Raw genomic sequence first — 27623 nt, 5'->3', positions numbered from 1 at the left:
GTTGTCTTCATTTTTCTAGAGAGTAAAGGGTTCAAGTGAGGGCCATTTCCAGGACTAGGACAGCAACACCTGCTTTGCTTGGTCAGTAACCTCTTTTGGAACTGTGCCCCTGTTGCATATCTGTAGGATGTTTTCTGCAATAGATTAAAACTGAAATCTTGTCTGCCCTTACGGAAAAGAACCAATTGTTTCTGGGTTCTTTTTTGAGTTGGTAGCTCAAAGATGTAATGCATGTGACATTTTAACATGAGACAGCCTTCAATAAATTAAGGTAGGAATAGTGCACTGAATCCCATTATCCTAGTTTTATGGCTTCCCAGGTGGCGTAATGGTAAAGAATCTGCCTGTCAATGCAGGAGATGCCAGAGACATGGCTTCGATCCCTGCATCAGGAAGATCCTCTGGAGAAGGAAATGGCAACTGGCTCCAGTATTCTTGCCTGGAATCCCATGGAACCTGGTGGGCTATAGGCCACAAAGAGTGGGACACGACTGACCAACTGAGCACACACGTTTAATCCTAGTTCTACCCATGTCCCAGAGTTGGAAGGTGGGAGGATAAAGCTGAAAGGAAGTTCCCCTGGTGGCAAGGGGACGTTTTCCACATCCAGTACTGGAAATTGGACAGCCAATATTTCCATAAAGAAACACCATGTGTTTCTATTTTATGTAAACAGAAGTCTTCCGGTGTTGGCTTGAGACTTTAGAATATAAATTTGGATTTTTTCATCTCCCTTCAGAGACTCCTGGCTTGCTCTGAACCTTCAGGATGACCTTTTCAAATGTAAGTCAGGTCATATTTCTCTTCTGGTCAAAATTCTTCAATGCCTTCTCATCACAATTAGAATGAAACCCAAATCATAAGCTATAAGAACCTGTATGATCTGACCCAGAAGAGTCTCCCAGACTTCCCCACCTAAAGGAGCTACAGCCCAACTCTCCAGTAACTCTTTTCTGTGTTATTCTGTCAGATTGTCTTCACTTTTCACTGTTAAAATTATCTTCGTATATTTGTTGACATGGGCTTCCCTGGTGGCTCAAACAATAAAGAATCTGCCTGCAATGCATGAGACCTGGGTTCGGCCCCTGGGTTGGGAAGATCCCCTGGAGGAGAGCATGGCAACCCATTCCAATATTCTTACCTGGAGAATTCCATGGACAGAGGAGCTTGGTGGGCTACAGTCCATAGGGTCACAAAGAGTCCAACTTGACTCTTGAGTGACTAAGCACACACATTTGTTGACATATTTATTGTCCATGTCCCCTCTGTAGAATGTAAGGTCCAGAATAGCGCCTATCATTCAGTAAATATTGAATGTAAATGAATGATGAATGAGTTAATGAGGCCCTATGTTACGTTAGCCCACATATGTAGAAACTTGAAACTTTAGGAAGTACGTATATAGCACAGAGATTTCAGACTGGGTACATGTTATCTCTGAGCCTGGTGCTGTCCTCTCATGGTCTTTTATTTTTTCTAACTGTTGAGTGTATGTAATATTTTCATCTCCTATAGGATTTTGTTCTGATTACATTTAAATGGGAATAGTGCTTTAAATCTTTCCATTTATTTAAACTGTGGGTTATTGCAGTAATTTTTTTTTTTTTTGGTGAGTCATTTGATCATGTCTTTATAAACACTTTTCATAAAAATACAGATGACTTACAATAATGAGGCTGCAGTTTAATAAAACAGCTGTTAAGACAGCAGGAAAACAGTTTCTTGCTGTTTTTATAGCTATCATATATATTGATATATAAGCTCAAATGTCCAAATTTTGCTGTTTATTTTAATAAAGTTTTATTCCTACCTAATCATTTTTTCCTTTGCTTAAATATGTCAAGTCTTAGAAGAAACTATTCTTATAACATAAATATTCAACCCTCATTATCACTAATAAGAATGGCTCTTGAAATTTCAAGGAAAAGTGCATGGAATGTAACTATTATGCTATTGTTTTATATGAACAAACTACAGATAATATAGCATAATTATACTCAGATCAACTCTTGTCATATCCATGTATATAAATGAGTATATTTAGAGATTTGACTTTTTTCAAAGTATTAAAGAAGAGATGTGGAGTTTTGAATCAGCAGAAACCAGTAGAAACCATTGTAGAAGCCAGTAAATATATATTAAGTAAATTTAAAAATATTTCTATGTTTTCAACTCAATATTCCTTCTGAAGGTTTGGGAGATGCTTGTAACTACCCTAATAAGCCATTCATTAAATATTCATTAAACATTTATTCAGCATATATTATTTAAGGCCATAGAATCAAAGCAAACACCTTTCTGAGTCCTACCCTGTGGAACTCCCTTTCTTTTCTTCTTGCCTTTCTCCTTGTCTCCCTTTAGCAGACATTAGATACTGTGCCTAACAAACTGTGAATGTCTTATCAGCACTGTCTCCAGCCTGGTTCCATGCAGAGCTCCAGTATTATGCAGGGAAAGGAAATTTTGATCCTGGGGATACTGAATCAATGCTGACATTGTGCTTCTACTAGAGATGCAATGGTAAATAAGACACAAATCCTGCCTGCACAGAATTCAGTTTAGAAGGAGAAACAAATATGTAAACAAAGATATTATAAGTTAGTTTGATAAATGCGATAATGGAAGTGTGTGTGTGTGTGTGTGTGTGTGTGTGTGTGTGTGTGTACTATACTGCTTAAGAGCCCAGGCATTGGAGTATGGATTTAAATTGCAAATTCCAGTGCATCACTAGCCATTTGACTTTGGGCAATTTATTTTTTCCCAGCACCCACCTCCATGGGCAAGTTACTTAATTTCAGTTTTTTCATTTATGAGACTAATAATAATAACCTCCCATTGAGTTGTTATGATTAAATGAGCTAATTGCATTGAAAATGCTTATTAGCTCAGTGACTAAATCGTAATAAACGCTCAATAAATGTTAGTTATTATTTATGTTTAATATTCAGTGATTTCCCTTTTTTCCCCCTTGGGAATGTTAAGGAAATAATCAGAAGTAAAGAGCCACATGTCTTGTATCTAAAAGATGAAATAAATAGAGAGGGAGAGAATTTTAAGCAGAGTGAACAGTATGTGATAAGGAACTGATGTATAAGGAACTCTAAGTCGTTCAGGTATAGGAAATGGTAGTTTGCTTATCTTGGAACAGCTGCTAGAGAGAGAACCAGAGATCATATAATAAAGAACATTCTATGCCAAGCTAAGGAATTTGGGCTTTTTTTCCTAGGTCCTATGGAGAATAGCTAAAGGGTTTTAGAAGTCAGGGACTGTATCAGATTTACATTTTAGCAAAGTCACTCTGATTGCAATGTGTGAAATGGGATGTGAGGAGGTAATTTCAGTCAAGAAGCCCACACAAGAGTACTATGATGAAGTATAGTACAGATGAAAGAAACTGAGAGGCCAAACCAGGGCAATAAAAGGGGGAAATATATAGCAAAAGGGCTTCCCTGGTGGCTCAATGGTAAAGAATCTGCCTGCCAATGCAGGAGACAAGGGTTTGATCCCTGGGTTGGAAGATCCCCTGTAGAAGGAAATAGCAACCTACTCCAGTATTCTTAGGTGGCTCATTGATTAAGAATCTGCCTGCAATGCAGGAGCTGCAGGAGTCCTGGGTGCCAACCCTGGGTCAGGAAGATCCCCTGGAGGAGGGCATGGCAATCCACTCCAGTATTCTTGCCAGAAGATCCCTTAGACAGAGGAGCCTGGCAGCCTACAGTCCATAGGGTCTCAAAGAGTCAGACATGACTGAAGTGACTTAGCACACACCAGTGTTCTTGCCTGGGAAATCCAATGGACAGAGTACAGACCATGGATCATGAGAGTCAGACACGACTTAGTGACTAAACAACAGCAACAGACAGCAGAGGCTGAATTCAAAAACACTTGAAGGTATAAAGTGATAGGATATAATGAGAGAGAGGATTAAGATGAACCTCCAGCTCTGACTGAGGCATCTAGATTATTCTTCAGTCTTCTTTTTGTTATTCCCGTTTTGTTCGTAGCACTGTTACAGGACTCCTTGCATCTTGTCCCACCTTCTATTCCTCTGTACCAAGAAGACTGAATTATCTAGTAACCATGGGACATTGGTCAGGACTAACTCTGACCTGAGAGTTAATTTGATGTTGAGAGGTAATTTGATTTCTTTTCTCCTTTCTTCTCTGCTGAATCTGTGGAAAGAGGTGATGGGAAGAAGGGTATCTGCTATCCATCTTAGCTATCTGTTGGAGTTCTGAGGGGGGCCCAATAAATAGTATACTTTCTTCCTGCTCACAATAAGACAAAAGAATCAACAGGTGAAATTAGAAAACATTTCCTTAATTTTTGATAAGGCAGTAAAATATGCTTTTATGCAAAAGCTAAAGTTGATTTGCTTGCTATGTCTACTCTAAGACAGCCCACTTGAGAGAAAGTCTGAATCTGGATAGCAGTACGCTTCTCCCCCACCACCTCTAACCGCTGGTTCAGCAGTGAAAAAAGGAGAAAAGAAATCAGTTTACCTCTCATCTAGAAAGCTGAGCACCAAAAATTGATGCTTTTGAACTATGGTGTTGGAGAAGACTCTTGAGAGTCCCTTGGACTGCAAGGAGATCAAACCAGTCAATCCTAAAAGAAATCAATCCTGAATATTCATTGGAAGGACTGATGCTGAAGCTCCAATACTTTGGTCACCTGATGAGAAGAGCCAACTCATTGGAAAAGATCCTGATGCTGGGAAAGACTGAAGGCAGGAGGAGAAGGGGATGTTGGAGGAGGAGATGGTTGGATGGCATCACCAACTCAGTGGACATGAGTTTGAGCAAGCCCTGGAAAATAGTGAAAGACAGGCATGCTGCAAGCCAAGGGTTGCAAAGAGTTGGACACTACTAAGCAACTGAACAACAACAAGTTCCTCATGATCAACAACCAGTGGTTGTTTTCCACCAACCAGATAATTAATCTTCCTTGATACAGAGGAATAGGGGAGCAGGGGAGGGCCAAGATGCAAGAAGTCCTGTAACAGTGCTATGAACAAAATATAAGAGTAATAGACTGAATCTGGGGTGCTGGGAGAAGAAGTCATGAACTGAGAGTCTGAGATCTAGTAGTCAATGAAACATAAAGACTATCACTTCAGACTACTTCTTTAAGTCATGTTTTTTAAATCTGTGAAATGAGGATGTTGGCAGAGCTAGAGCTGCTGGATAGGTATTACAGATTAAGAAATATCTATGGCACAGCAAAAATCTTTCTAGTGAATGGAGTAGTTGTACATCCCAGGCTTTAAGCAAAATGAGAGGCCATTTTTCAAAGATGCTGAAGAGGATTTCTTAATGAGCCAGAGGTTGAACTGTGACCTCTAAAGTCCTTTCTAACTTTGTCTATCATGGAAGGTACCCAACAAAGAATTAATTATTTTATCATATACTAATCACCCTTATGGCAGAAAGTGAAGAGGAACTAAAAAGCCTTTTGATAAAAGTGAAAGAGGAGAGTGAAAAAGTTGGCTTAAAGCTCAACATTCAGAAATTGAAGATCATGGCATCTGGTCCCATCACTTCATGGCAAATAGATGGGGAAACAGTGGAAACAGTGTCACACTTTATTTTGGGGGGCTCCATAATCACTGAAAATGGTGACTGCAGCCATGAAATTAAAAGATGCTTACTCCTTGGAAGGAAAGTTATGACCAACCTAGACAACATATTAAAAAGCTGAGACATTACTTTGCCAACAAAGGTCCTTCTTGTCAAGGCTATGGTTTTTGCAGTGGTCATGTATGGATGTGAGAGTTGGACTGTGAAGAAAGCTGAGCACCAAAGAATTGATGCTTTTGAACTGTGGTGCTGGAGAAGACTCTTGCAAGTCCCTTGGACTGCAAGGAGATCCAACCAGTCCATCCTAAAGGAGACCAGTCCTGGGTGTTCATTGGAAGGACTGACGCTGAGGCTGAAACTCCAATATTTTGGCCACCTCATGCGAAGAGTCAACTCATTGAAAAAGACCCTGATGCTGGGAGGGATTGGCGGCAGGAGGAGAAGGGAACGACAGAGGATGAGATGGCTGGATGGCATCACTGAGTCAATGCACATGAGTTTGGGTGAACTCCAGGAGTTGGTGATGGACAGGGAGGCCTGGCGTGCTGCAATTCATGAGGTCACAAAGAGCTGGACACGACTGAGTGACTGAGCGGAACTGAACTGAATAACATTTTACAATATATAAAAACCCATAGCTGCAGTTATAACTTCATTTTTAAATTAATGGCATACCTCATGGATGTTATTTGAAAATTGTATTCTTCAGATAAAAATGAGATTAGAACTTTATCTTGACTAAAAAGTTATGGGAAAATAGAATGTATCATTGATATCAGTTAAACCTTAATTATTTCTGGATTTGAGTTTAGTTTTCTTTTATTTTTCAGTATAAGCCATGTAGAAATGAATGTTATGATGCACTTTATATACGGAGGAACTTTGGACTTTCCAGTCAAAGCTAATGTTGGGTAGGTATTATTTTTTAATAATTTTAAATATAAAAATATTGATATTTTGTGGCTTCTGCTTTTTGAGCTATGTTTAAAAGTGTCAGTGAAGTAGAAGTTTCACTTTTATTATTTATTTTGCTGTATGTTGTACATATTTTGGCGATATCTAAAAACAGTAAGTCACCTTATTTAGAAGAAAAGATGATCTAGCAATTCACAGTAATAAGATTAAGAAAAGTCTTTATTAGACTTAAATAGAAGGAAATGGCCACCCACTCCAGTATTTTTGCCTGGAGAATCCCATGGACAGAGGAACCTGGCAGGCTACAGCCCATGGAGTCCCAAAGAGTCGAACACGACTAAGTGACTAATTGCTGCTATGTAATGAAAAACAATATTTGTTTTGGAAAATAAATGACAGATTTTTATAAAGTTAATTCAACTTTAGTCAAATTTGGAATTTGATCAATTTTTTTGCTACTTTATTTTTAAATTTTAGGATGTCGAAAGAAAAAACCCCTAAAAGTAATTTGAGAATATAGGCATACTAACTGTCAACAATGGTATTGTTCTTTAGCACGTTTTGGCGACATGCCATCTAAGCTGCTGAAATCCTACTAGAGAGTGAAATCTATCTTGCTCTTCTAATTTTCGGGATGTTCTCTTCTTTTATTGCTATTCTAACATCACACAAATGAAGACTGCTCTTTTAATTTTAAATATTTATTAGTTCCTTTAGTTATAAACTGAATGAATATGATTTGAGGGTGAAAGTATCCTGAGTCACAGGGGTTAAGTACTAAAGTTTTGCCCCTGGAAACCCATATGAAATTTTACCATCGAATTGAGACTTGTAGGTTTCCTAAGTACCTAGTGTATGTGTGGGTACTTAGAAACACTTGCCAATTGAAAGAAGCAACAGAAACCCTCTGAGTCATTGGATGCTACCTCTAATCTCATGGTACTCTGTAGGCATTTTCAATATGATAAACATCAATTAGTTGCCCTCCCCCTCTGTTTTTATTTATTGTGAAGAGTTGTAACTTGTATAGCCTTTGAAGCAGTTTCTTGGGCCTTGTTGTATATATCACTGAGAATATGAGGGGAAGTTGTAAAACATCTCCAAATTTACTTAGTGTTATTCTCCACAAGTCAAATCAAGTTACAGTGCTTTCAACTTTTGACCTATGTGCTTTTTGTAATCTGTAAAGAGTACTATGTAGGGCAGAAAGTTAGAATTAAAATAGTTACGACTATTATTTTCTCTAAACAAACTATTTATCATTAAGAAATTATTGCGAATTGTGCCTTGGTATTTAAATTGAAGAATTAACAGTGCATCTGTTTTTATTTTAGTCAGATACTCAATATGGCTGATATGTATGGACTAGAAGGATTAAAAGAAGTAGCAATCTATATTTTAAGAAGAGATTACTGTAATTTCTTTCAGAAGGTAATTATTTGAGTCTCAGAAATCTTTTACTTAGTACCTAAAGTAATCTGTGATTACCTCCTAGATTCTTAACTCTGTTAGTATTATCATTTTAACTAATGGTAACTCTACTGAGAAATAACTCATAGGATGTGCTTGTAGAAAACAGAAATCAATTCAGATCATTTTAAATAAGATAAAACTGAGGTGGGAGTTTACTGAAAGGATATGGCAATATCCTATATAATTCAAAAGTGGAGTACACAGTTGGGACTTCAGTTAGTTAGGGTTTGAAACTGAAAGAAAGGAAGCTGGCAACTAGGGTTACTTTCTCCATTTATCAAAGAGCACCACAGTGCTTCATCAGTTTTTTTCCCCAGAAAGAAAACTCGTCCTTCCTACCACTTCTGTTTATAGCATGTACTTGGAGTGGGATATAGTTCTCTTCTACTTCTCCAGGTGCTATATGAATACTGACTTTTTAATCTTAGTTTATGCAAACTTAAATTTGTTGTCTAAAGAAAGGTATTGTACTGTTTATTTCAAAGCCATTTGTACATTGTTTTAATTTTCTCTTATTTGTTATTTTCTTATTTATGCTTGTCTTTGTAAACAATGGTCATGTATTATGTTTATCATCATCAAAAAACAAGTATTAAAAGGATTGTTTACATAAATAGTCCTCTCTTATTGGATACTTGAACCAACAATATGCATTGTAATGAGGTAATTTTAATAATTTTAACCATATTTAAATTTAGATTTTTATGTTGGGTAGGACTTTTCCTATCTCTTTATAATTTGTATCTGAGATATCACCCCATGGGTTAAAACGGAGGCATAAACTGGGTCTGCCACCACTACCAACCCTTCCTGTTTTACTGAGAAACAGTTAAACTCCTCAGGTAACCTTGATCAAGCCTTTAATCAGTTACTGTTCATTCCAGCTTTTATAAGGAAGGGAACTAGAAGAAGGGGCATAGTCTGTGGTATCCTCAGCACTGTAGAAAGTAAAGAATCTAGCAAAAAGATTTTTCCTTCTCTTTCATCTTTTTTCCTCATCTTCCCTACCAAGTGAAAGTTAGCAAGGAGATCCAAGACTATCCCAAATAAACATTAAAGATAGGGATATTTGCAATGAGGATACAGTGTCCTCTCAGCCCTAAGATGGACATCTGCCATGGACATCTGTATAACCAGACCACTCTGGGACTTCTATCAAAGAAGAAAATACTAAGAGATTTCTTGGAAGAGCCTAGAGTATGTCTCAGGAACCAGTGAGAATATACTTGAATATGGAGATTTCTAAAAGGAGAAGGAGTTACTTTAAGTAACTAACTAGTGACCATACCCATCCACAGCCCTTTTCCAAAGGAGTTAGACCCACAAAATGGAGGAGCAAGGGATCATGCTCTACTCTGCATTCCAGATCTCCCCAACTAAAAGTGTAGTCAGTGATGGGGAACAAAAGAGTTAAGTGTGAGATAGGTGTTAAAATAGTACCATACTGATTTTAAATACCAAAAGTAACCAGAAGGTACTGGAATGCGCCTGTAATCATTAAAGGATGGAAAAAAGGTGAATTTGACACAGCTTGGTTGATAGCACTAACTGGGGATAAAAAGTTTTATGTTAGTATCTGCTTTAAACTGAGATTCCTCAATAAACCAGTTACATGAAACATTTTAAGGCCAGTCTCTATTGTGGATTGTCTTTGGACCATTGCTTCTACTTTTTAGTATGTTCAAGAGTATACATAGGTTACGTGCAGCTTCCTATATTTTACTTTTAAAATTCCACTTAATTTTAAAAAATACAACATATGTGTTGCCATTAAAAGAACAGAAGGTGAAATTCTTTTGAATTATCAATATGGTGCTTTGTTGAAAACTTTTTTATTCCATTTTAATATAGTCTATATTACTGTGGTAACAGATATTTAAGAGTAAACTTTTTATTGATCTGATCTTGAAATTGTTTGCTTTACTACCTTGACAATATATATTTTAATAAGTATATTTTTGAATATACAATTTTTAACTTCTAGATCTCAATTATACAGTTTCTTGGCAGTGACACAAATATAGTAAATCTATAATAGCTCATCCCACAGTAATACATGTTGGGGTATAATGTGGTGGTGAACCTGGCCCCAGAACTCTCGGCAAGCTAGCTAATGTCACAGTCTTGCCTTTATTCAACTAAATTTTAGAACTTCATTTTTTATTATAGTGGGTTTTACATTACATGCTATTTGCCACTGACTTACAAATATATTTTAGGTTATGATTTAAATAGATGTCTTCCCAAATTTTACAAGCAGGTTTTGTAAACGACTATAAGATCTGTCATCCTATTACAAAAACACTTAGGAAATCAGCATTTCCATATAAGTAAAATTCTCAGAAAGCTAAAGTTATCCCTTTAAGCCAGGAATCAGTAAACTTTTACTGTAAAAAGCTAGATAATTAGTATTCTAGGGTTTATGGACCATACAGCCTCCATCACAGCTACTTGGCTTTCTGTTGTAGACCAAGAGCAGATATGGACCATCTGTAAATGGAACAGCATAGCAGTGTTCCAGTAAAACTTTATTCACAAAAAGAGTGGTGGGCTAATTGTGGTGCACAAGCTGGTTTGCCAGCCATTGCATTTAAGCAGCAAATTATTTTGCAGTTTAATATTTTTTATAGAATATTATGGAAATTGTGGAATTTTATGAAAATCCAACATCTGTTGGATCATAGGAAAAGCAGGAGAGTTCCAGAAAAACATCTCCTTCTGCTTTATTGACTATGCCAAAGCTTTTGACTATGTGGATCATAACAAACTGTGGAAAATTCTTCAAGAGATGGGAATATCAGACCACCAGACCTGCCTCTTGAGAAATCTGCACACACGTAAAGAAGCAACAGTTTGAACTGGACATGAAATAACAGACTGGTTCCAAATCAGAAAGGAGTACGTCAAGGCTGTATATTGTCACCCTGCTTATTTAACTTATATGCAGAGTACATCATGTAAAATGCTGGGCTGGATGAAGCACAAGCTGGAATCAAGATTGCCAGGAGAAATATCAATAACGTCAGATATGCAGATGACACCACCCTTATGGCAGAAAGCAAAGAGGAACTGAGGAACCTCTTGATGAAAGTGAAATAGGAGAGTGAAAAAGTTGGCTTAAAACTCAACATTCAAAAAACTAAGATCATGGCATCACCCATCACTTCATGGCAAATAGATGGGGAAACAATGGAAACAGTGACAGACTTTATTTTTGGGGACTCCAAAATCACTGCAGATGGTGACTACAGCCATGAAATTAAAAGATGCTTGCTCCTTGGAAGAAAAGCTGTGACCAACCTAGACAGCATATTAAAAAGCAGAGATATTACTTTGACAACAAAGATCCATCTAGTCAAAGCTGTGGTTTTTCCAGTAGTCATGTATGGGTGTGAGAGCTGGACCATAAACAAAGCTGAGCACCAAACAATTGATGCTTTTGAACTGTGGTGTTGGAGAAGACTCTTGAGAGTCCCTTGGACTGCAAGGAGATCCAACCAGTCCATCCTAAAGGAAATCCATCCTGAATATTCATTAGAAGGATTGATGCTGAAGCTGAAGCTCCAATACTTTGGCCACCAGATGTGAAGAACTGACTCATTTGTAAAGACCCTGATGCTGGGAAAGATTGAGGGCAGGAGGAGAAGGGGACGACAGAGGATGAGATTGTTGGATGGCATCACCGACTTGATGGACATGAGTTTGAGCACGCTCCGGGAGCTGGTGATGGACAGGAAAGCCTGTTGTGCTGCAGTCCATGGGGTTGCAAAGAGTTGGAACTGAACTGATGGTGGAGGCATTTCTGAAGAAGCTTTTGCCCTTCTCTGAGTGCACAGTATCTTCAGAAGTACATATTTAGACACTATATATACAAATTGGCTGATTGCTAGTCTTTATTAAGTGTATAAATTCAGATCACAACTAGTGAATGTGTAAAAAGAGAAACTGAATTGTATTCACCCCAATAGGGCAATAGATGTGCCTAGGAACATAGTCCAAAACCTGAAAATACATGGCACAGGCATTATGTAGCACATATTGAGGCTTACCATTCAACTATGACTTAAATCAAGTCCCTTACAATTATACAGTGGAAGTGACAAATAGATGCAAGGGATTAGATCTGATAGAGTATCTGAAGAGCTATGGACGGAGGTTTGTGACACTGTACAGGAGGCAGTGATCAAGACCATCCCCAAACAAAAGAAATGCAAAAAGGCAAAATGGTTGTCTGAGGAGGCCTTACAAATAGCTATGAAAAGAAGAGAAGCCAAAGGCAAGGAGAAAGGGAAAAATATACCCATTTGGTGGCTCAGAGGTTAAAGCGTCTGCCTCCAACGCGGGAGACCTGGGTTCGATCCTTGAGTCGGGAAGATCCCCTGGAGAAGGAAATGGCAACCCACTCCAGTATTCTTGCCTGGAGAATCCCATGGATGGAGGAGCCTGGTAGGCTGTTACAGTCCACGGGGTCGTAAAGAGTCGGACACGACTGAGTGACTTCACCTTCACCTTCACCTTCACCATACCCATTTGAATGCAGAGTTCCAAAGAATAGCAAGGAGAGATAAGAAACCCTTCCTCGGTGGTCATTGTAAAGAAACAGAGGAAAACAATAGGATGAGAAAGACTAGAGATCTCTTCAAGAAAATTAGAGATACCAAGGGAACATTTCATACAAAGATGGGCACAATGGTGCACAACCCAACCGAAGCAGAAGATATTAAGGAGAGGTAGCAAGAATACACAGAAGAACTACACAAAAAAGACCTTCATGGCTCAGACAACCACAGTGGTGTGATCACTCACCTAGAGCCAGACATCCTGGAATGCGAAGTCAAGTGGGCCTTAGGAAGCATCACTACGAACAAAGCTAGTAGAAATGATGGAATTCCAGTTGAGCTATTTCAAATCCTAAAAGATGATGCTGTGAAAGTGCTGCACTCAATATGCCAGCAAATTTGGAAACTCAGCACAGGACCGGAAAAGGTCAATTTTCATCCTAATCCCAAAGAAAGGCAATGCCAAAGAATGTTCAGACTCCACACAATCGCACGCATCTCACATGCTAGCAAAGGAATGCTCAAAATTCCCCAAGCCAGGCTTCAACAGTCCATAAACTGTGAACTTCCAGATGTTCAAGCTGGATTTAGAAAAGGCAGAGGAACCAGAGATCAAATTGTGAACATCTGTTGGATCACTGAAAAAGCAAGAGAGTTTCAGAAAAACATCTATTTCTGCTTTATTGACTATGCCAAAGCCTTTGACTATGTGGATCACAAAAAACTGTGGAAAATTCTTCAAGAGATGGGAATATCAGACTACCTGACCTGCGTCCTGAATCTGTATGCAGGTCAAGAAGCAACAGTTAGAACTTGACATGGAACTACAGACTGGTTCCAAATCAGGAAAGGAGTACATCAAGGCTGTATATTGTCACACTGCTTATTTAATTTCTATGCAGAGTTAAAATGCAAAATGCTGTGCTGGAAATAAAATACAAGCTGGAATCAAGATTGCTGGGAGAAATATCAGTAACCTCAGATATGCAGATGACACCACCCTTGTGGCAGAAAGTGAAGAAGACCTAAAGAGCCTCTTGATGAAAGTGAAAGAGGAGAGTGAAAAAGCTGGCCTAAAATTCAACATTCAAAAAACTAAGATCATGGCATCTGGTCCCATCAGTTCATGGCAAATAGATGGGGAAACAGTGGAATCAGTGACAGACTTTATTTTGGGGGGCTGCAGATATGACTGAAGCCATGAAATTAAAAGATGCTTGCTCCTTGGAAGAAAAGCTATGACCAACCTAGACAGCATATTAAAAAGCAGAGACATTACTTTGCCAACAGAGGTCTGTCTAGTCAAAGCGATGGTTTTTCCAGTAGTCATGTATGGATGTGAGAGTTGGACTATAAAGAAAGCTGAGCACCAAAGAATTGATGCTTTTGAACTGTGGTGTTGGAGAAGACTCTTGAGAGTCCCTTGGACTGCAAGGAGATCAAACCAGTCCATCCTGAAGGAAATCAGTCCTGAATATTCATTGGAAGGACTGATGCTGAAGCTCTAATACTTTGGCCACCTGATGCAAAGAACTGACTCATTGGAAAAGACCCTTATGCTGGGAAGGATTGAAGGCTGAGGAGAAGGGTACAACAAAGAATGAGATGGTTGGATGCCATCGCCAACTCAATGGACTTGTGTTTGAGCAAGCTCCAGGAATTGATGATGGACAGGGAAGCCCTACATGCTGTAGTCCGTGGGGTCACAAAGAGTTGGACGCAACTGAGCAACTGAACTGAATTAAACTGACTGACTGAGGTTTAATATGAAGAACAGTGAGTTTTTCAATACTTGTGTCTACATTTTATTTATTTATTGTTTTAGTTCATTACTTCTGTATATGTACTTTTTAAAATATGTTCATATAATCATGATCTAATTAAATTGTGTCATTTTGCCTGAGGTCAGTGTAGGATCTCCCATTGCACATGTACTTATATTTCTACTTTAGGAAGCAGATTAGACCCTATGGTTGTGTTGCAGTGTGATGTGCTAGGAATTATTATACTACATTTAGTCTAGAAAATATTTATGCTAAAAGAAATTAGAATAAGAACTGTACATTCTGGCAGCTAAAAGAACTCAAATGCTATAAAAACTAAAGGTTATCAGTGATACGTAATTTTAAAAGAATAAATACTTTTGTATTACATATATTCTATAGTTTAGGTATATAAATCAGATCATTTTTATGAACCAAATACTTTTAGCCTTATAAGGTGATAAAGAGTAAATGTAGTGTTTTCTGTCAATTTTAGCCTGTTTCCAGAAGGTTGGCTTCTATATTAGAATGCCTGATTATTGCTCATTCAGTTGGAGTGGAAAGTCTTTTTGCTGACTGCATGAAGTAAGTGATCTGAAGTAGTACTGATACTATTGCTTTAGGGATTTTGTTCTTCCATTCTCCTAAGTTTCTGGGAAATTTTAGACTTGGCCGATTTTCTTAAGCACAATGTAAATAGCTTAATGCTCTACTAGTTACAACAATTAAGAAGAAGTATTGACTTAGATATTACTCAAGATGCTTGGGATCGACTTTTTTAGCTGAACCATGGTTACTTGTGTTAAAATCCATGCACATAACCCAAAGTGGGTTTAACATATGTGTTTACAGAAAAGGAAACATACTTAAGTCCATTACAGCACTCACAAAATTAACTGTTAGGGTTAGTTAAAACATACATATTTAAAATTTATATCATTGAAAACCAAAATGTTATTGAATATATTATAATGAAAATTATTTTCATTTCTTTAACTTGAGATTCTTTGATTTTCAATAGGTGGATTGTAAAGCACTTTGCAAGGTTTTGGTCTGAGAGAAGCTTTGCAAATGTACCTCCTGAGATTCAGAAAAGTTGTTTTAATATGTTGATTCATTCTTTAGTAAGTATAACCTGAATACTTTGTGTTTGTCATCAAAAAGTTTACTCAATTTTATGTAAGTACTTTCTCAGTGTTTTAAATACAAAAGTGAAATTGTGTTACAAAAGCAAGATGGAAGAGCCAATTCCAGATAACCCAGAACCAATTCTCAGAACCTGTCTTTAAGACTGTTCCTCCATACCAAATGGAGAATTCAATCAGAGAAGCATAATTACTAGAAAGTATATGTTTGTTCATGAACAAAAGGGGCAAGGGGCATTGGCTCAGCAATATGGACCTCCACTTACTAAGGTAGTTTAGGGTACTACACTGAAGCAGTGGCACCATTCTCCAAGAGGTGGCAGATTAATTACATTGGACCACTTTTCTTCATCATGGAAAAGGCAGTGCCTTGTTCTTAGTGTAATGGACATTTTCTCTGGATATGGATTTGCCTTCCTTACTCACATTGTTTCTAGTAAAACTGCCGTCCATGGACTTATTGCCTTTTTCACCACCGTGCTATTCTACACAGCATCATTTCTGACTAAAAAACTCACTTCATAGCAAATGAAGTGCAGCAGTGGGCTCGTGGTTACCAGTTTCACCTGCCCTACTGTCGCCCTGTCACCCTGAGGCAGCTGGCTTGAGAACATGGAAGAATGGCCTTTTGAAGACTTGGTTACAGTGCAGCTAGGTGGCAGAGCCTTGTAGGATTGGGGCAGTGTCCTCCAGGAGGTTGTATATGCTCTAAATCAGTTTTTGATTTATTGTGCTATTTCTTGACATAACTAGGATTCACAGTCCAGAAGTCAGGGTGTGGAAGTGAAAGTGGCTTCACATATAATTATTCCTAGTGATCCACTACCAAAATTTTTGCTTCCTATCTCTGAAACTTTAGGATCTGCTGGTCTAGAGGTCTTAGTTCCAAAGAGATGAATGCTTCTACCTGAGGACGCACATGATACCACTGAAGTGGAAGTTGGGACTGCCTCCTTATGGCCACTTTGTAAATCAACAGATAGAGAAGAGGAATTATTGTTAGATGGGGCCTATTAGGGAAGAATTGGGTTGATGCTATATAATGTGGGTAAGGAAGAGTATATCCGGAATGCAGTACTCCCCTGTCCTGTGATTAAATCAATTAAAAACCCCAATTTAAATAGCACTTCAGGAATAAAAGTTTAGGCCACCTTACCAGATAAAAGAGCTATAAATAGCATAGGTACTTGTTGAGGGCAAAGGAAACATGGAATGGTTGTGGGAAAAGGTAGTTACAAATACTTAGTATGACCACGTGACCAGGTTCAGAAATGAGCATTGTAGTAGTTGTGATATAAACATATTCACCCCCCCTGCTCTTTTTTGGCTGTGCTGGGTCTTCATTGCTACATGTGGGCTTCCTCTAGTTGTGAGTGGGCTGCTCTTTAGTGGGGGTGCATGGGCTTCTTATTGCAATGGCTTCTTTTGTTACAGAGCCCGGGCTCTAAGTTCTTGGGCTCAGTGGTTGCTGCTCATGGGCTCTAGGGCATAGGCGCAGTAGTTGTGGCACACAGGCTTAATTGCTGCGAGGCATGTGGAATCTTCCCAGACCAGGGATTAAATTCATGTCCCCTGCATTGGCAGGAGGATTTCTAACCACCAGGGAAATCCTCATTTCCCCTTTTTATATAAATGTTTTTGTATATATTAACCAAGTATTTTTGTTTTCTCCCACTGTCTCATTCCCCTACCATTTAATATAAGACATGTTAATAATAGTTAATTTTATATATCTTGGTATCTCAGGATACCAAGGGGGAGTTTGGATCAGTTTGAAGAACGTGAACATCACCCAAAGACAAAACAGGAGACTTTGTATCCTATTTTAGGGAAAGGGTTAGCATATTTGTTGTATAGTTGTATTTGTCAGGCTTTAGCATGACTTTTTGTCTCCATTTAGGAGTTAACTATGATTTAAAGAAATTGTATGGGTGCCTAGTTAACAAGGGATGGACTGTGGTGTCTCTGCAGTATGTCAGCTTGGTTAGGATGAACTGTGCTGCCCAGAATTTCCTTCTTTGCACTGCTTCACTTTGCTCCCTATCCTCTTTGCTTTCTCTTACCCCTGGGCCAGGGACATGTTTAGCTCTGTGATGAAGGGTCCTAGTATCTCCTGAACCAGGTTGGAGGCAGTGAGACCTGAAATGAGCCCATCCATGTGGGTTATAGCTTGTGCTCTTGGGTGTCAGCTTGTCCTTATCCCTCCATCATAATCCCTTCTCAACTGCTTTCCCTGTGGACCTCAAACTGCATCATCATACACAAAGACTGCTCAGCCAGCTCCCATAATAGCATATAGTCAAACCCCTTTAATAATACTTTATTTATATATATACCTCCTAGTGTTTCTGTTTCTCTGTTGAACCAGGAACAGTATGTCATACTGGGTTACATAGAAGATGATATCTAAATCTAACTAGAGAAATAGGTTTAGGCCATCAGCTGGTGAGATACCACTGTAAAAAATAAATCTAAACCTGTTTTATGAAGGACTTTATAGTTTTGTTACTTAATGTTTTGCATCATTTGGTATAATTGTTCTGCAGTTTGTGGGTCTTCTGCTCAGCAGCTCTGTGGTGGGGTTAATGGCAACCTCCTCCAAGAGGGCTTTTGCCACATGCTGTATGATCCAGGTCTGCTGCACCCAGAGCCCCTGCCCCTGCGGCAGGCCAGTGCTGACCCGTACCACCACAGAAGACATTCAGGCACTCAAAGGCAGGTCTGGCTCAGTCTCTGTGGGGTCTCTGGGTCCTGGTACGCACAAGGTTTTGTTTGAGCCCTCCGAGCATCTCTGGTGGGTATGGGGTTTGATTCTAAACACAATTTCACCCCTCCTACCATCTTGCTGGGGCTTCTACTTTGCCCTTGGATGTGCAGTATCTTCTTTTGGTGGGATCCAACATTCTCCTGTCGATGATTGTTCAGCAGCGAGGTGTAATTTTGGAGTTCTCGCAGAAGATAGGTGCATGTCTTCCTACTCCGCTATGTTGTTTTTTAAAGAACAAGAACTATTTTTGAGCTATTTCAAATCCTAAAAGATGATGCTGTGAAAGTGCTGCACTCAATATGCCAGCAAATTTAGAAAACTCAGCAGTGGCCACAGGACTGCTGGCCACAGGAAAAGGTCAGTTTTCATTCCAATCCCAAAGAAGGGCAATGCCAAAGAATGTTCAAACTACTGCACAGTTGCACTCATCTCACATGCTAGCAAAGGAATGCTCAAAATTCTCCAAGCCAGGCTTCAACAGTCCATGATCTGTGAACTTCCTGATGTTCAAGCTGGATTTAGAAAAGGCAGAGGAACCAGAGATCAAATTGCCAACATCCTTTGGATCATTGAAAAAGCAAGAGAGTTCCAGAAAAACATCTACTTCTGCTTTATTGACTATGCCAAAGCCTTTGACTGTGTGGGTCACAACAAACTGGAAAATTCTGAAAGAGATGGGAATACCAGACCACCTGTCCTGCCTCCCGAGAAATCTGTATGCAGGTCAAGAAGCAACTGGACACGAAAGTGCAGACTGGTTCCAAATCGGGAAAGGAGTACGTCAAGGCTGTATATTGTCACCCTGCTTATTTAACTTCTATGCAGAGTTAAAATGCAAAATACTGTGCTGGAAATAAAATACAAGCTGGAATCAAGATTGCCGGGAGAAATATCAGTAACTTCAGATATGCAGATGACACCACCCTTATGGCAGAGAGTGAAGAACTAAAGAGCCTCTTGATGAAACTGAAAGAGGAGAGTGAAAAATCTAGCTTACAGCTCAACATTCAAAAACCTAAGATCATGGCATCTGATCCCATCACTTCATGGCAAATAGACAGTGAAACAATGGAAACAGTGACAGACTTTATTTTGGGGCTCCAAAATCACTGCAGACTGTGACTGTAGCCATGAAATTAAAAGACGCTTGCTCCTTGGAAGAAAAGCTATGACCTAGCTAGACAGAATATTAAAAAGCAGAGATATTACTTTGCCGAAAAAGGTCCATCTAGTCAAAGCGATGGTTTTTCCAGTAGTCATGTATGGATTTGAGGGTTGGACTATAAAGAAAGCTGAGCACCAAAGAATTGATGCTTTTGAACTGTGGTGTTGGAGAAGACTCTTGAGAGTCCCTTGGACTGCAAGAGATCCAACCAGTCCATCCTAAAGGAAATCAGTCCTGAATATTCATTGGAAGGATTGATGCTGCAGCTGAAGCTCCAATACTTTGGCCACCTGATGCAAAGAACTGACTCACTGGAAGAGACTCTGATCGTGGGAAAGATTAAAGACAGGAGAAGGGGACGACAGAGGATGAGATGGTTGGATGGCATCACCAACTCAATGGACATGAGTTGGTCATGGACAGGGAAGCCTGTCAAGCTGCAGTCCATGGGGCTGCAGAGTGTGACACAGCTGAGCGACTGAATTGAACTGACTGATTTTGCATTAATTTCTTTAGTCATTGAATAGTTAATCTCTATTCGTGAAGGCAAATAAATGGCCCAGTTGTAATTCAGTTCAATAGAAGTGAAAATGTCATTTATTACTATTGCAACTATTATTATTATTGGATTTTTAAAGGACCTCTATGGTTCAAAGTATACTTTTTATTTTTTGAAATCATGTATAACATAGGTACTATTATCTCCATTTTATATATGAAAAAACGAATCAGAAAGGTTAGTGCTTTATTCACATTCACAGTGTCAGTAAATAACAAAGCCAGGTATTAAAACCAATTGCTGCCATGCTAAAGGTAATATAATAGATGTTCAACATGGGCAAAGAAGCTTTTTTTGAAAGTGTGGGCCCTGACTTCAAGGAACTCACAAATCTCTGGAAGAATAGGCACTTAAATAACAATGCAAAGTACACGTTAGACTATGATGAATATGAACATTAAGTTCCATGTGAGCCTTATTTACCTTTGTAGCTCCAGCCTTAGGGCAATGCCTAGCACACTGTAGGTACTTGGTATAGGAAGTGAAGTGAAGTCACTCAGTCGTGTCCGACTCTTTGTGACCCCATGGGGTGTAGCCTGTCAGGCTTCTCTGTCCATGGGATTTTCCAGGCAAGAGTGCTGGAGTGGATTGCCATTTCCTTCTCCAGAGGACCTTCCCAACCCAGGAATTGAACCAAGATCTCCCGCATTGCAGGCAGACGCTTTACCGTCTGAGCCACGAGGGAAGCCCTCATGGTATATATACCAATATATACTTGGTATATATTGATAGGTAAATAAATGAATAAGTATAATTTATAATTCAGGTATATACATGGAATCACAGAAGTAAAAAACAATTGATTCTGATTAGAAGGATAGAAGTAACATGAGATGAACCTGAAGATAGAGGACAATTTCAAAATTAAAAAGTATGTTAGGGCATTCCTGACAGAATTTTAAAATGTGACCAGGGCCCTGGAGACCAAGCAGTGCCAATATTCTGTTGTAACTGAAATAATGAGAGATGAGTCTGGGGAGAGGCTAAGGCCAGATTGGGAGGGATCTTAACTGACTGTCTCAAGAAGTCTTTTTTTTTTAAGTGGTAAGTATATTTGAAGAATAAGCTCTTCATACTATGTTTCTCCCTCTCCTACAATATTTTATTTTGGTTTTATAGCTCTAATCAGTTTCTTGTAAGCTTTGTAAATCCTTGATTTTTCCTTTTAAGACATATAAAAATGAGCATCAGAACAACCAGACATTCCATATGATTAAAAGCCTTTTGACATCACGGTGATTACAATGAAAATGTAAACTTTTGTCTTTCTTTGTGGATATTCAAACCTTAACATAATCTTCATGTTATTATATAGATAAAATATATTTTCTTGTTTTAATAAAATAGAATATTTTTAATTTTTCAAATTAAAATTTATAATATGTTATCCAAAAAAATGAAAGGTTGACTGAGCGGTTTTCTTTTCTTTGGCTCTAATGCAGTTCAATGGCAGGGACATTACTCTATCAGTAATACGCCAAACACTGTCCTATACCAATGGAAGTAAGAAAGTGCTGCATTGGACTATTTATGGAGAAATTTTTTTTAATTTTAATATGAGGGACTTCTTGGTCACCATGTTGCAGTTCAGTAAGAAATGCCTGCTCCCTCCTACCAAGTACAAACTATTGCTTTGGGGAGGAAGAGACAGCAGGGTAGAGAAGTGAGTAGAAGGAGAAAGGTGTTAGTTAGGGCTTCTGACTACTTAAGCTATTTCAAAGCATGATTAAATTTTCTGTTTCAAATGTTTTATTTAAGCCTTTTTTAAAAAAAAGCAAATCATGAATCATTCTTAAATATAGAAAAATTGAAATAAAAATAGTTACTGGGGTAAAACTGAAGGTGTGTGTATGTGTGTGTGTAAATATATATTTATATATAAAATGCTGTTAGTCCTAAGACCAAAAGATAACTGAAGGCTATTTAATTGACACAGTATCAAAAGAATTAAATAGTATGAGTCATAGTGTTTATTCAGTATATGATGTTAGGATAACAACCAGGAAGTTTGCTGCAAAAAAGCTGGATCTATATATCACATCCTGGTATGCTGGTATACATTCCAAATGGATCAAAGATTTGAAAGTAAAGAAAATGAGGCCATTAAAATACTACAGTAAGCCCTGGAAGAATTAGTTTATAACCTCATCAGGGCAGTGAGGATACAAAATTTAGAAGTCATAAAATAATTTAGTTCCATAAAAATACAAAATTTCTATATATTAAAAATTATCATCAGTTCAGTCGCTCAGTCGTGTCTGACTCTTTGTGACCCCATGGACTGCAGCTCGCCAGGCCTCCCTATCCATCACCAACTCCCTGAGTTTACCCAAACTCATGTCCATTGAGTCAGTGATGCCATCCAACCGTCTCATCCTCTACAAAATCAAAGGGCAAAAGACAGTTTATATCATACTCTTACTCTAATTTTTCTTTTACAGAGAGTTCCTACTAGTTGGTTTTTTAAAAATAGCTAAATACAGGATAAGATTAGGTAGTTCACAAAGCAAACACAAATGCCTCTTATTTGATGAACAGTCCTCAACTTCATTTAAGAGAAATGGACATTAAAATTACAGTGTCTCAACTGCCCTGGTAGTCCAATGGCTGTGACTCCATGCTCCCAATGCAGGGGACCCAGGTTCAATCGCTGGTCAGGGAACTAGATCCCACATGCTGCAACTAAGACCCAGTGCAACCAAATAAATACATTTTTTTAAAAAAAACTACAGTGTCAGTACATTTTAGTAGGGAGCAAAAAAGAGGAAGTTTGTACTATTTTAACAAGGATGTAGGAAAGAAGTACTCCACTCCTGGAAAGGGAATATATTGGCACAACTTTTCTCTGTGTTTTTCAAACTTTTTTGACAGACCCAGAGCAAGTTCTTTTTATATTATAACCCAGTACACTCACACATGTAGAACTGAAACAAGTTTCAAAAATGAATACATACCATATTAAATATGTTCTGATATTTTATATTTTTCTCCTTTCTTTCTTGTTTTCTAATGATGATTGTAAGCCACTAAATATATTTCTCTAGGTTGCTAGGGGAGAAAACTACAGTTTGGAAAACAGCACTCCATTGAATATGTGCTAGCAATGTTTTATATCCTTCTGGTGCCCCACCTCACGTCCTCTTGACCCATGTGTGTACTTCAGCCATCGCTGCAGCATGCAGCTGCACGCGGGTGTAACCTGACAACACTTTCCGCAGCCACATCACACATACTTCTCACTTTCTGTTCTGAGGCTTCACTGCTGCTCCACCCCGGGTACCCACAGTTATGCAAACCTGGAAGTGAAAGGGAGTATCCCAGGGCACAAACCTTGACCAACAGGAGATGGGAACCAGTAATTAAGTATATCCCTGATCTAGCCCTTTAGGTGAATAATTCAAATTGTATGCTCTGTAACTCTTCAGGGGATACCCAGCAAGACTGATCCCCTGGTGCCTGCAACAATTGCTATATATCATTGCTTCTCAAACTTTATATACAGACACTTCAGGATCAGGAATTCCTTGACGGTCCAGTGGTTAGGACTCCATGCTTCCATTGCAAGGGGCACGGGGTTCAATCTCTGGTTGGGGAGCTGAGATCCTGCATGCAGCATGGCACGGCCAAAAAAAACCCCACTTCAGAGTCTTGGTCAAATGTAGATTCTTAATCAGTAAGTCAGGGGTGGAGCCTGAGATTCTACATTTCTAAAAAACTTCAGGTGATGGGTATTGTGGATCACACTTTTGTTAGCAACGAGCTAGGAAGCATATCCTTCCATTGACTTTCTCTCCTTCCCTATTTCACTCTCTTGGAATCACTGGCATCCAAGCCTATTCCTTAGGCTCAGTTATTAGGCAGTTCCTAGATAAGACTTGTATTGATCCAGCAATATTGACCCAGCATATTAATTTTATCCCATAGATATACTCACATTCATGTGAAATGATGTTATCTACATGGTTCTTCATTACAGCATTGCAATAGCAAAAACTGGAAACAACATAAATATCTACAGGTAGAGGACTGGTTGTATCTTATATCCATATTAGGGACTGTTCTGTAGATGTTGAAATAATAATCAGGCTCTTTATATTTTGTTATATGATAACAAAAACATTCAAGGTGTGCGCTCAGTATAAAAGTACAGAGTACTGTGCATATTAATACCTCCATTTGAGCAAAATGAGGGGGAAATTACCTTTTTTATTTGTTATACGTAAGGTAACTCTGAAAAATACAGAAAATAAATAATATTGATTGGGACAAGGGAAAATATGTGGCTCAGGACAGGAAGGAGTGGGAGACTTCTTACTGATGCCTTTTATATACTGTTGAAATTTGAACCATGTGGTAACTATTGAATTTAAAATTTTATGTTTGGTCTAGAAGTATATTACATTTCCTTCCTTCTTTGAACCTCAAGCTACTCTTAACATTTGATGTTATTATATATTCAGATCAGTATGGAATAAGATGACATACCATCTGTTATCATTTATGCCCATATTTTAGTTTTCCAATAAATTTCAAGCTAAATTATGACAACTATACATCTATATTTTTTAAAAAGATTACTGTCAGAGCACATAATGTTATGAATATAGTAAGCACTTCATAGATACCTGCCAAGTTTATTTGATTAGCTATACTTGTCTCTAATACTAGAACAGTCCCTATAGTAGAACAAATTTGGTTTATTGCGTAAAACTCTTAGTAACTGCACAATTACTCAGGAAGTCATCAGAGGAGGAAAGGATAACAGTAAATTATAATAAATATGTAAATTTTTTAAAGGCTTGAATTATAGCATATTATAATTTTTTTATACTCAGATAAATAAAGCAGGGGAAGTATATGTTTTGAAACAATTCTTAGTAAATGGGTGAAATTTTTAAAGTTTTGATGTTCAAAGCTTAAACTTAATTTCGCTTAAGAATTCACTTACAGACTCTAAGTCTCTGATGTGCTTAGAAATCAATAAACATTTGAGTGTCTGCTATGACCCTGTTCTATACTAGGCCCTGTGGATATAATGATGAGCCCGAACAAACATGATTTCACATTCGATAGACATACAGTCTGGTGAGAGAGATGAGTATTAATCAAATAGGTATTTCATCATTGAAAAATGACAAATAACGTAAATGCTTTAAAGAGAAGGGACAGATTCTCTGATGACATGTGTAAAAGGAATCTGGTGTAGGTGTAGAGATCAGGGAAAATTTCCAGGTTTTCTAGTTATTTATTGCTGTGTAGCAAATCACCCCAAAACTAAGTGGCTTTAAACTATTGATAAAATTTATTCTCCTCTTGAGAAACCTTTTATTCAGGTCAGGAAGCAACAGTTAGAACTGGACATGGAACAACAGACCAGTTCCAAATAGGAAAAGGAGTACGTCAAGGCTGAGTATTGTCACCCTGCTTATTTAAATTATATGCAGAGTACATCATGAGAAATGCTGGGCTGGAGGAAGCACAAGCTGGAATCAAGATTGCCAGGGGAAATATCAATAACCTCAGATACAAAGAAGACATCACCCTTATGACAGAAAGTGAAGAGGAATTTAAAAACCTCTTGGTGAAAGTGAAAGAGGAGAGTAAAAAAGTTGGCTTAAAGCTCAACATTCAGAAAATTAAGATCATGGCATCTGGTCCCATTACTTCATGGCAAATAGATGGGGAAACAGTGGAAACAGTGTCTGACTTTATTGTTTAGGGCTCCAGAATCTCTGCACGTGGTGATTGCAGCCATGAAATTAAAAGACGCTTACTCCTTGGAAGGAAAGTTATGACCAACCTAGACAACATATTAAAACCAGAGACATTACTTTGTCAACAAAGGTCCATCTAGTCAAGGGTATCGTTTTTCCAGTGGTCATGTATGGATGTGAGAGTTGGACTATAAAGAAAGCTGAACACCAAAGAATTGATGCTTTTGAACTGTGGTATTGGGGAAGACTCTTGAGTGTCCCTTGGACTGCAAGGAGATCCAACCGGTCCATCCTAAAGGAGATCAGTCCTGGGTGTTCATTGGAAGGACTGATGTTGAAGCTGAGACTCCAATACTTTGGCCACCTGATGCGAAGAGCTGACTCATTTGAAAAGACCCTGATGCTGGGAAAGATTGAGGGCAAGGAGGAGAAGGGGACGACAGAGGATGAGATGGTTGGATGGCATCACCGACTCAATGGACATGAGTTTGGGTGAACTCCGGGGATTGGTGATGGACAGGGAGGCCTGGCGTGCTGTGGTTCATGGGGTCACAAAGAGTTGGACACGACTGAGCGACTGAACTGAACTAAACTGAATTCTCTGTGAGTCGACTAGATGATTGTTTTGTGTATCTTGCCTGAGCTCAGTCCTGAGGCTGCTTTCAGCTGATGGTCAAGTTGGAGGCTGGGCCTCCTGCACCCTTGGTCTTTCTTACCAGGCTTCTTTTTGGCTTTGTGGTCCCAGAACCAAGAGGGTAAAGATACAGGCTACAAGGGTATTTGAGGCCTAGGCTCTGAAACTTGCACAATATCTTTGTTTGTGCCAGCAAGTGAACTAGCTAGTTTAGAATCAAGGGATGAAGAGTCAAGTCCATCTCTTGAAGAACTGAGCTACAAAGAATTTGTGGCTATGTTTTTCACTCTACTACAATTGATCAGATAACTATTTATTCAGTAAATAGGTATGTCCTAAGGATTGTTTAAGAATTAAAAATGAAACATGAATAAAATACAAAAATTTATAAGTTGCCATTTTTCCTTTTCCTTGGAGCACATGGTATTTTTGAATTGTCATTCCATTTTTTTCTTAGAGACAAATATTCATAATATTCTTCCCTATGGTGTAAAAATGAATCATTATTAAATAAATAAAATATAAGAAGAAGAGTCTTCCCTAATTAGAGAGGAAGAAGCAAGTCACGGGTTTAGAAGTAATTTTTACCCTTTCTAAATTTGTAATAAAGAACATGTATTTTATAGTCAGAAAAGAAATAATACTGTGTCAGTGTATCTCCATGCAGCTATGAATATCTGTAAGCACAGAAGTTAATTCAGTAGTGAAAAATCTCAGGGAAGTCAGGCTTTTCTTTGTAGTTATTTTGTAACTTTGCTCTCATGTTTCTTTTAACTATGCTTTAAAGGTGATTTGTTTCCAGCTCAAAGTTTGCCCTTTTAGGATAATTTTGAGTGAATAAATAAATATGTAAAGCTAATGACAAAGATATTAGCTATCTGGAATTTGGGTTTTTTGAAAGAAGCATCACAAGAAAATGAAAGTGTTTAATTTGCTTGAAAAGTTTTTTTTATGAGCAGTAATCTAACTTTTTCCCCCAATATTTTCAAAATTATAAGAATGATAAGAATGCTGCTTTTCTTCTGATGGAAAGTGACAGGCTAATCGTCAGTTTACCCAGAGTGAAGTGGACAGAGTCAGCATTGATCATGGCATCTCAGCTCCAAGAAGAATGTATTGCATTTATTATAGAAAATTTCTCCAAGATCATTCAAAGTGAAAATTTTGCTCTTCTCTTACAGGTACTATGTCTAAAATTATATCCTATATTTAGTCCCATCTTTGTGTTTTGATTATAATTATGTAAGAGTTTTCAAATGCAGGTTCCCTTTGATTAAATTAGTATGACTTAAGTAAATTCCATACCAGATGGCATGTTTGCCTAGGATTTAGGGCAGTGATGGACAGGAT

General features: G+C 38.3%; 1 protein-coding gene across 1 annotated transcript in view; it reads left to right on the top strand.

Moving 5' to 3' along the window:
- The window catches only part of BTBD8 (BTB domain containing 8), a 93438-nt gene that overhangs the window by 48769 nt on the left and 17046 nt on the right, over nt 1-27623 (top strand). Inside the window, exons 6-10 of the mRNA XM_052637958.1 lie at nt 6410-6490; nt 7829-7925; nt 14786-14874; nt 15311-15413; nt 27272-27454. Coding sequence (XP_052493918.1) covers nt 6410-6490; nt 7829-7925; nt 14786-14874; nt 15311-15413; nt 27272-27454 — 553 coding nt within the window. The remainder of the gene's footprint in view (nt 1-6409; nt 6491-7828; nt 7926-14785; nt 14875-15310; nt 15414-27271; nt 27455-27623) is intronic.

This window comes from Budorcas taxicolor, chromosome 3 (assembly GCF_023091745.1).
Source record: "Budorcas taxicolor isolate Tak-1 chromosome 3, Takin1.1, whole genome shotgun sequence".
Taxonomy (NCBI): Eukaryota; Metazoa; Chordata; class Mammalia; order Artiodactyla; family Bovidae; genus Budorcas; species Budorcas taxicolor.
The sequence above is the reverse complement of the archived record's forward strand: the minus strand, read 5'-3'. Positions and strand labels throughout refer to the sequence as shown.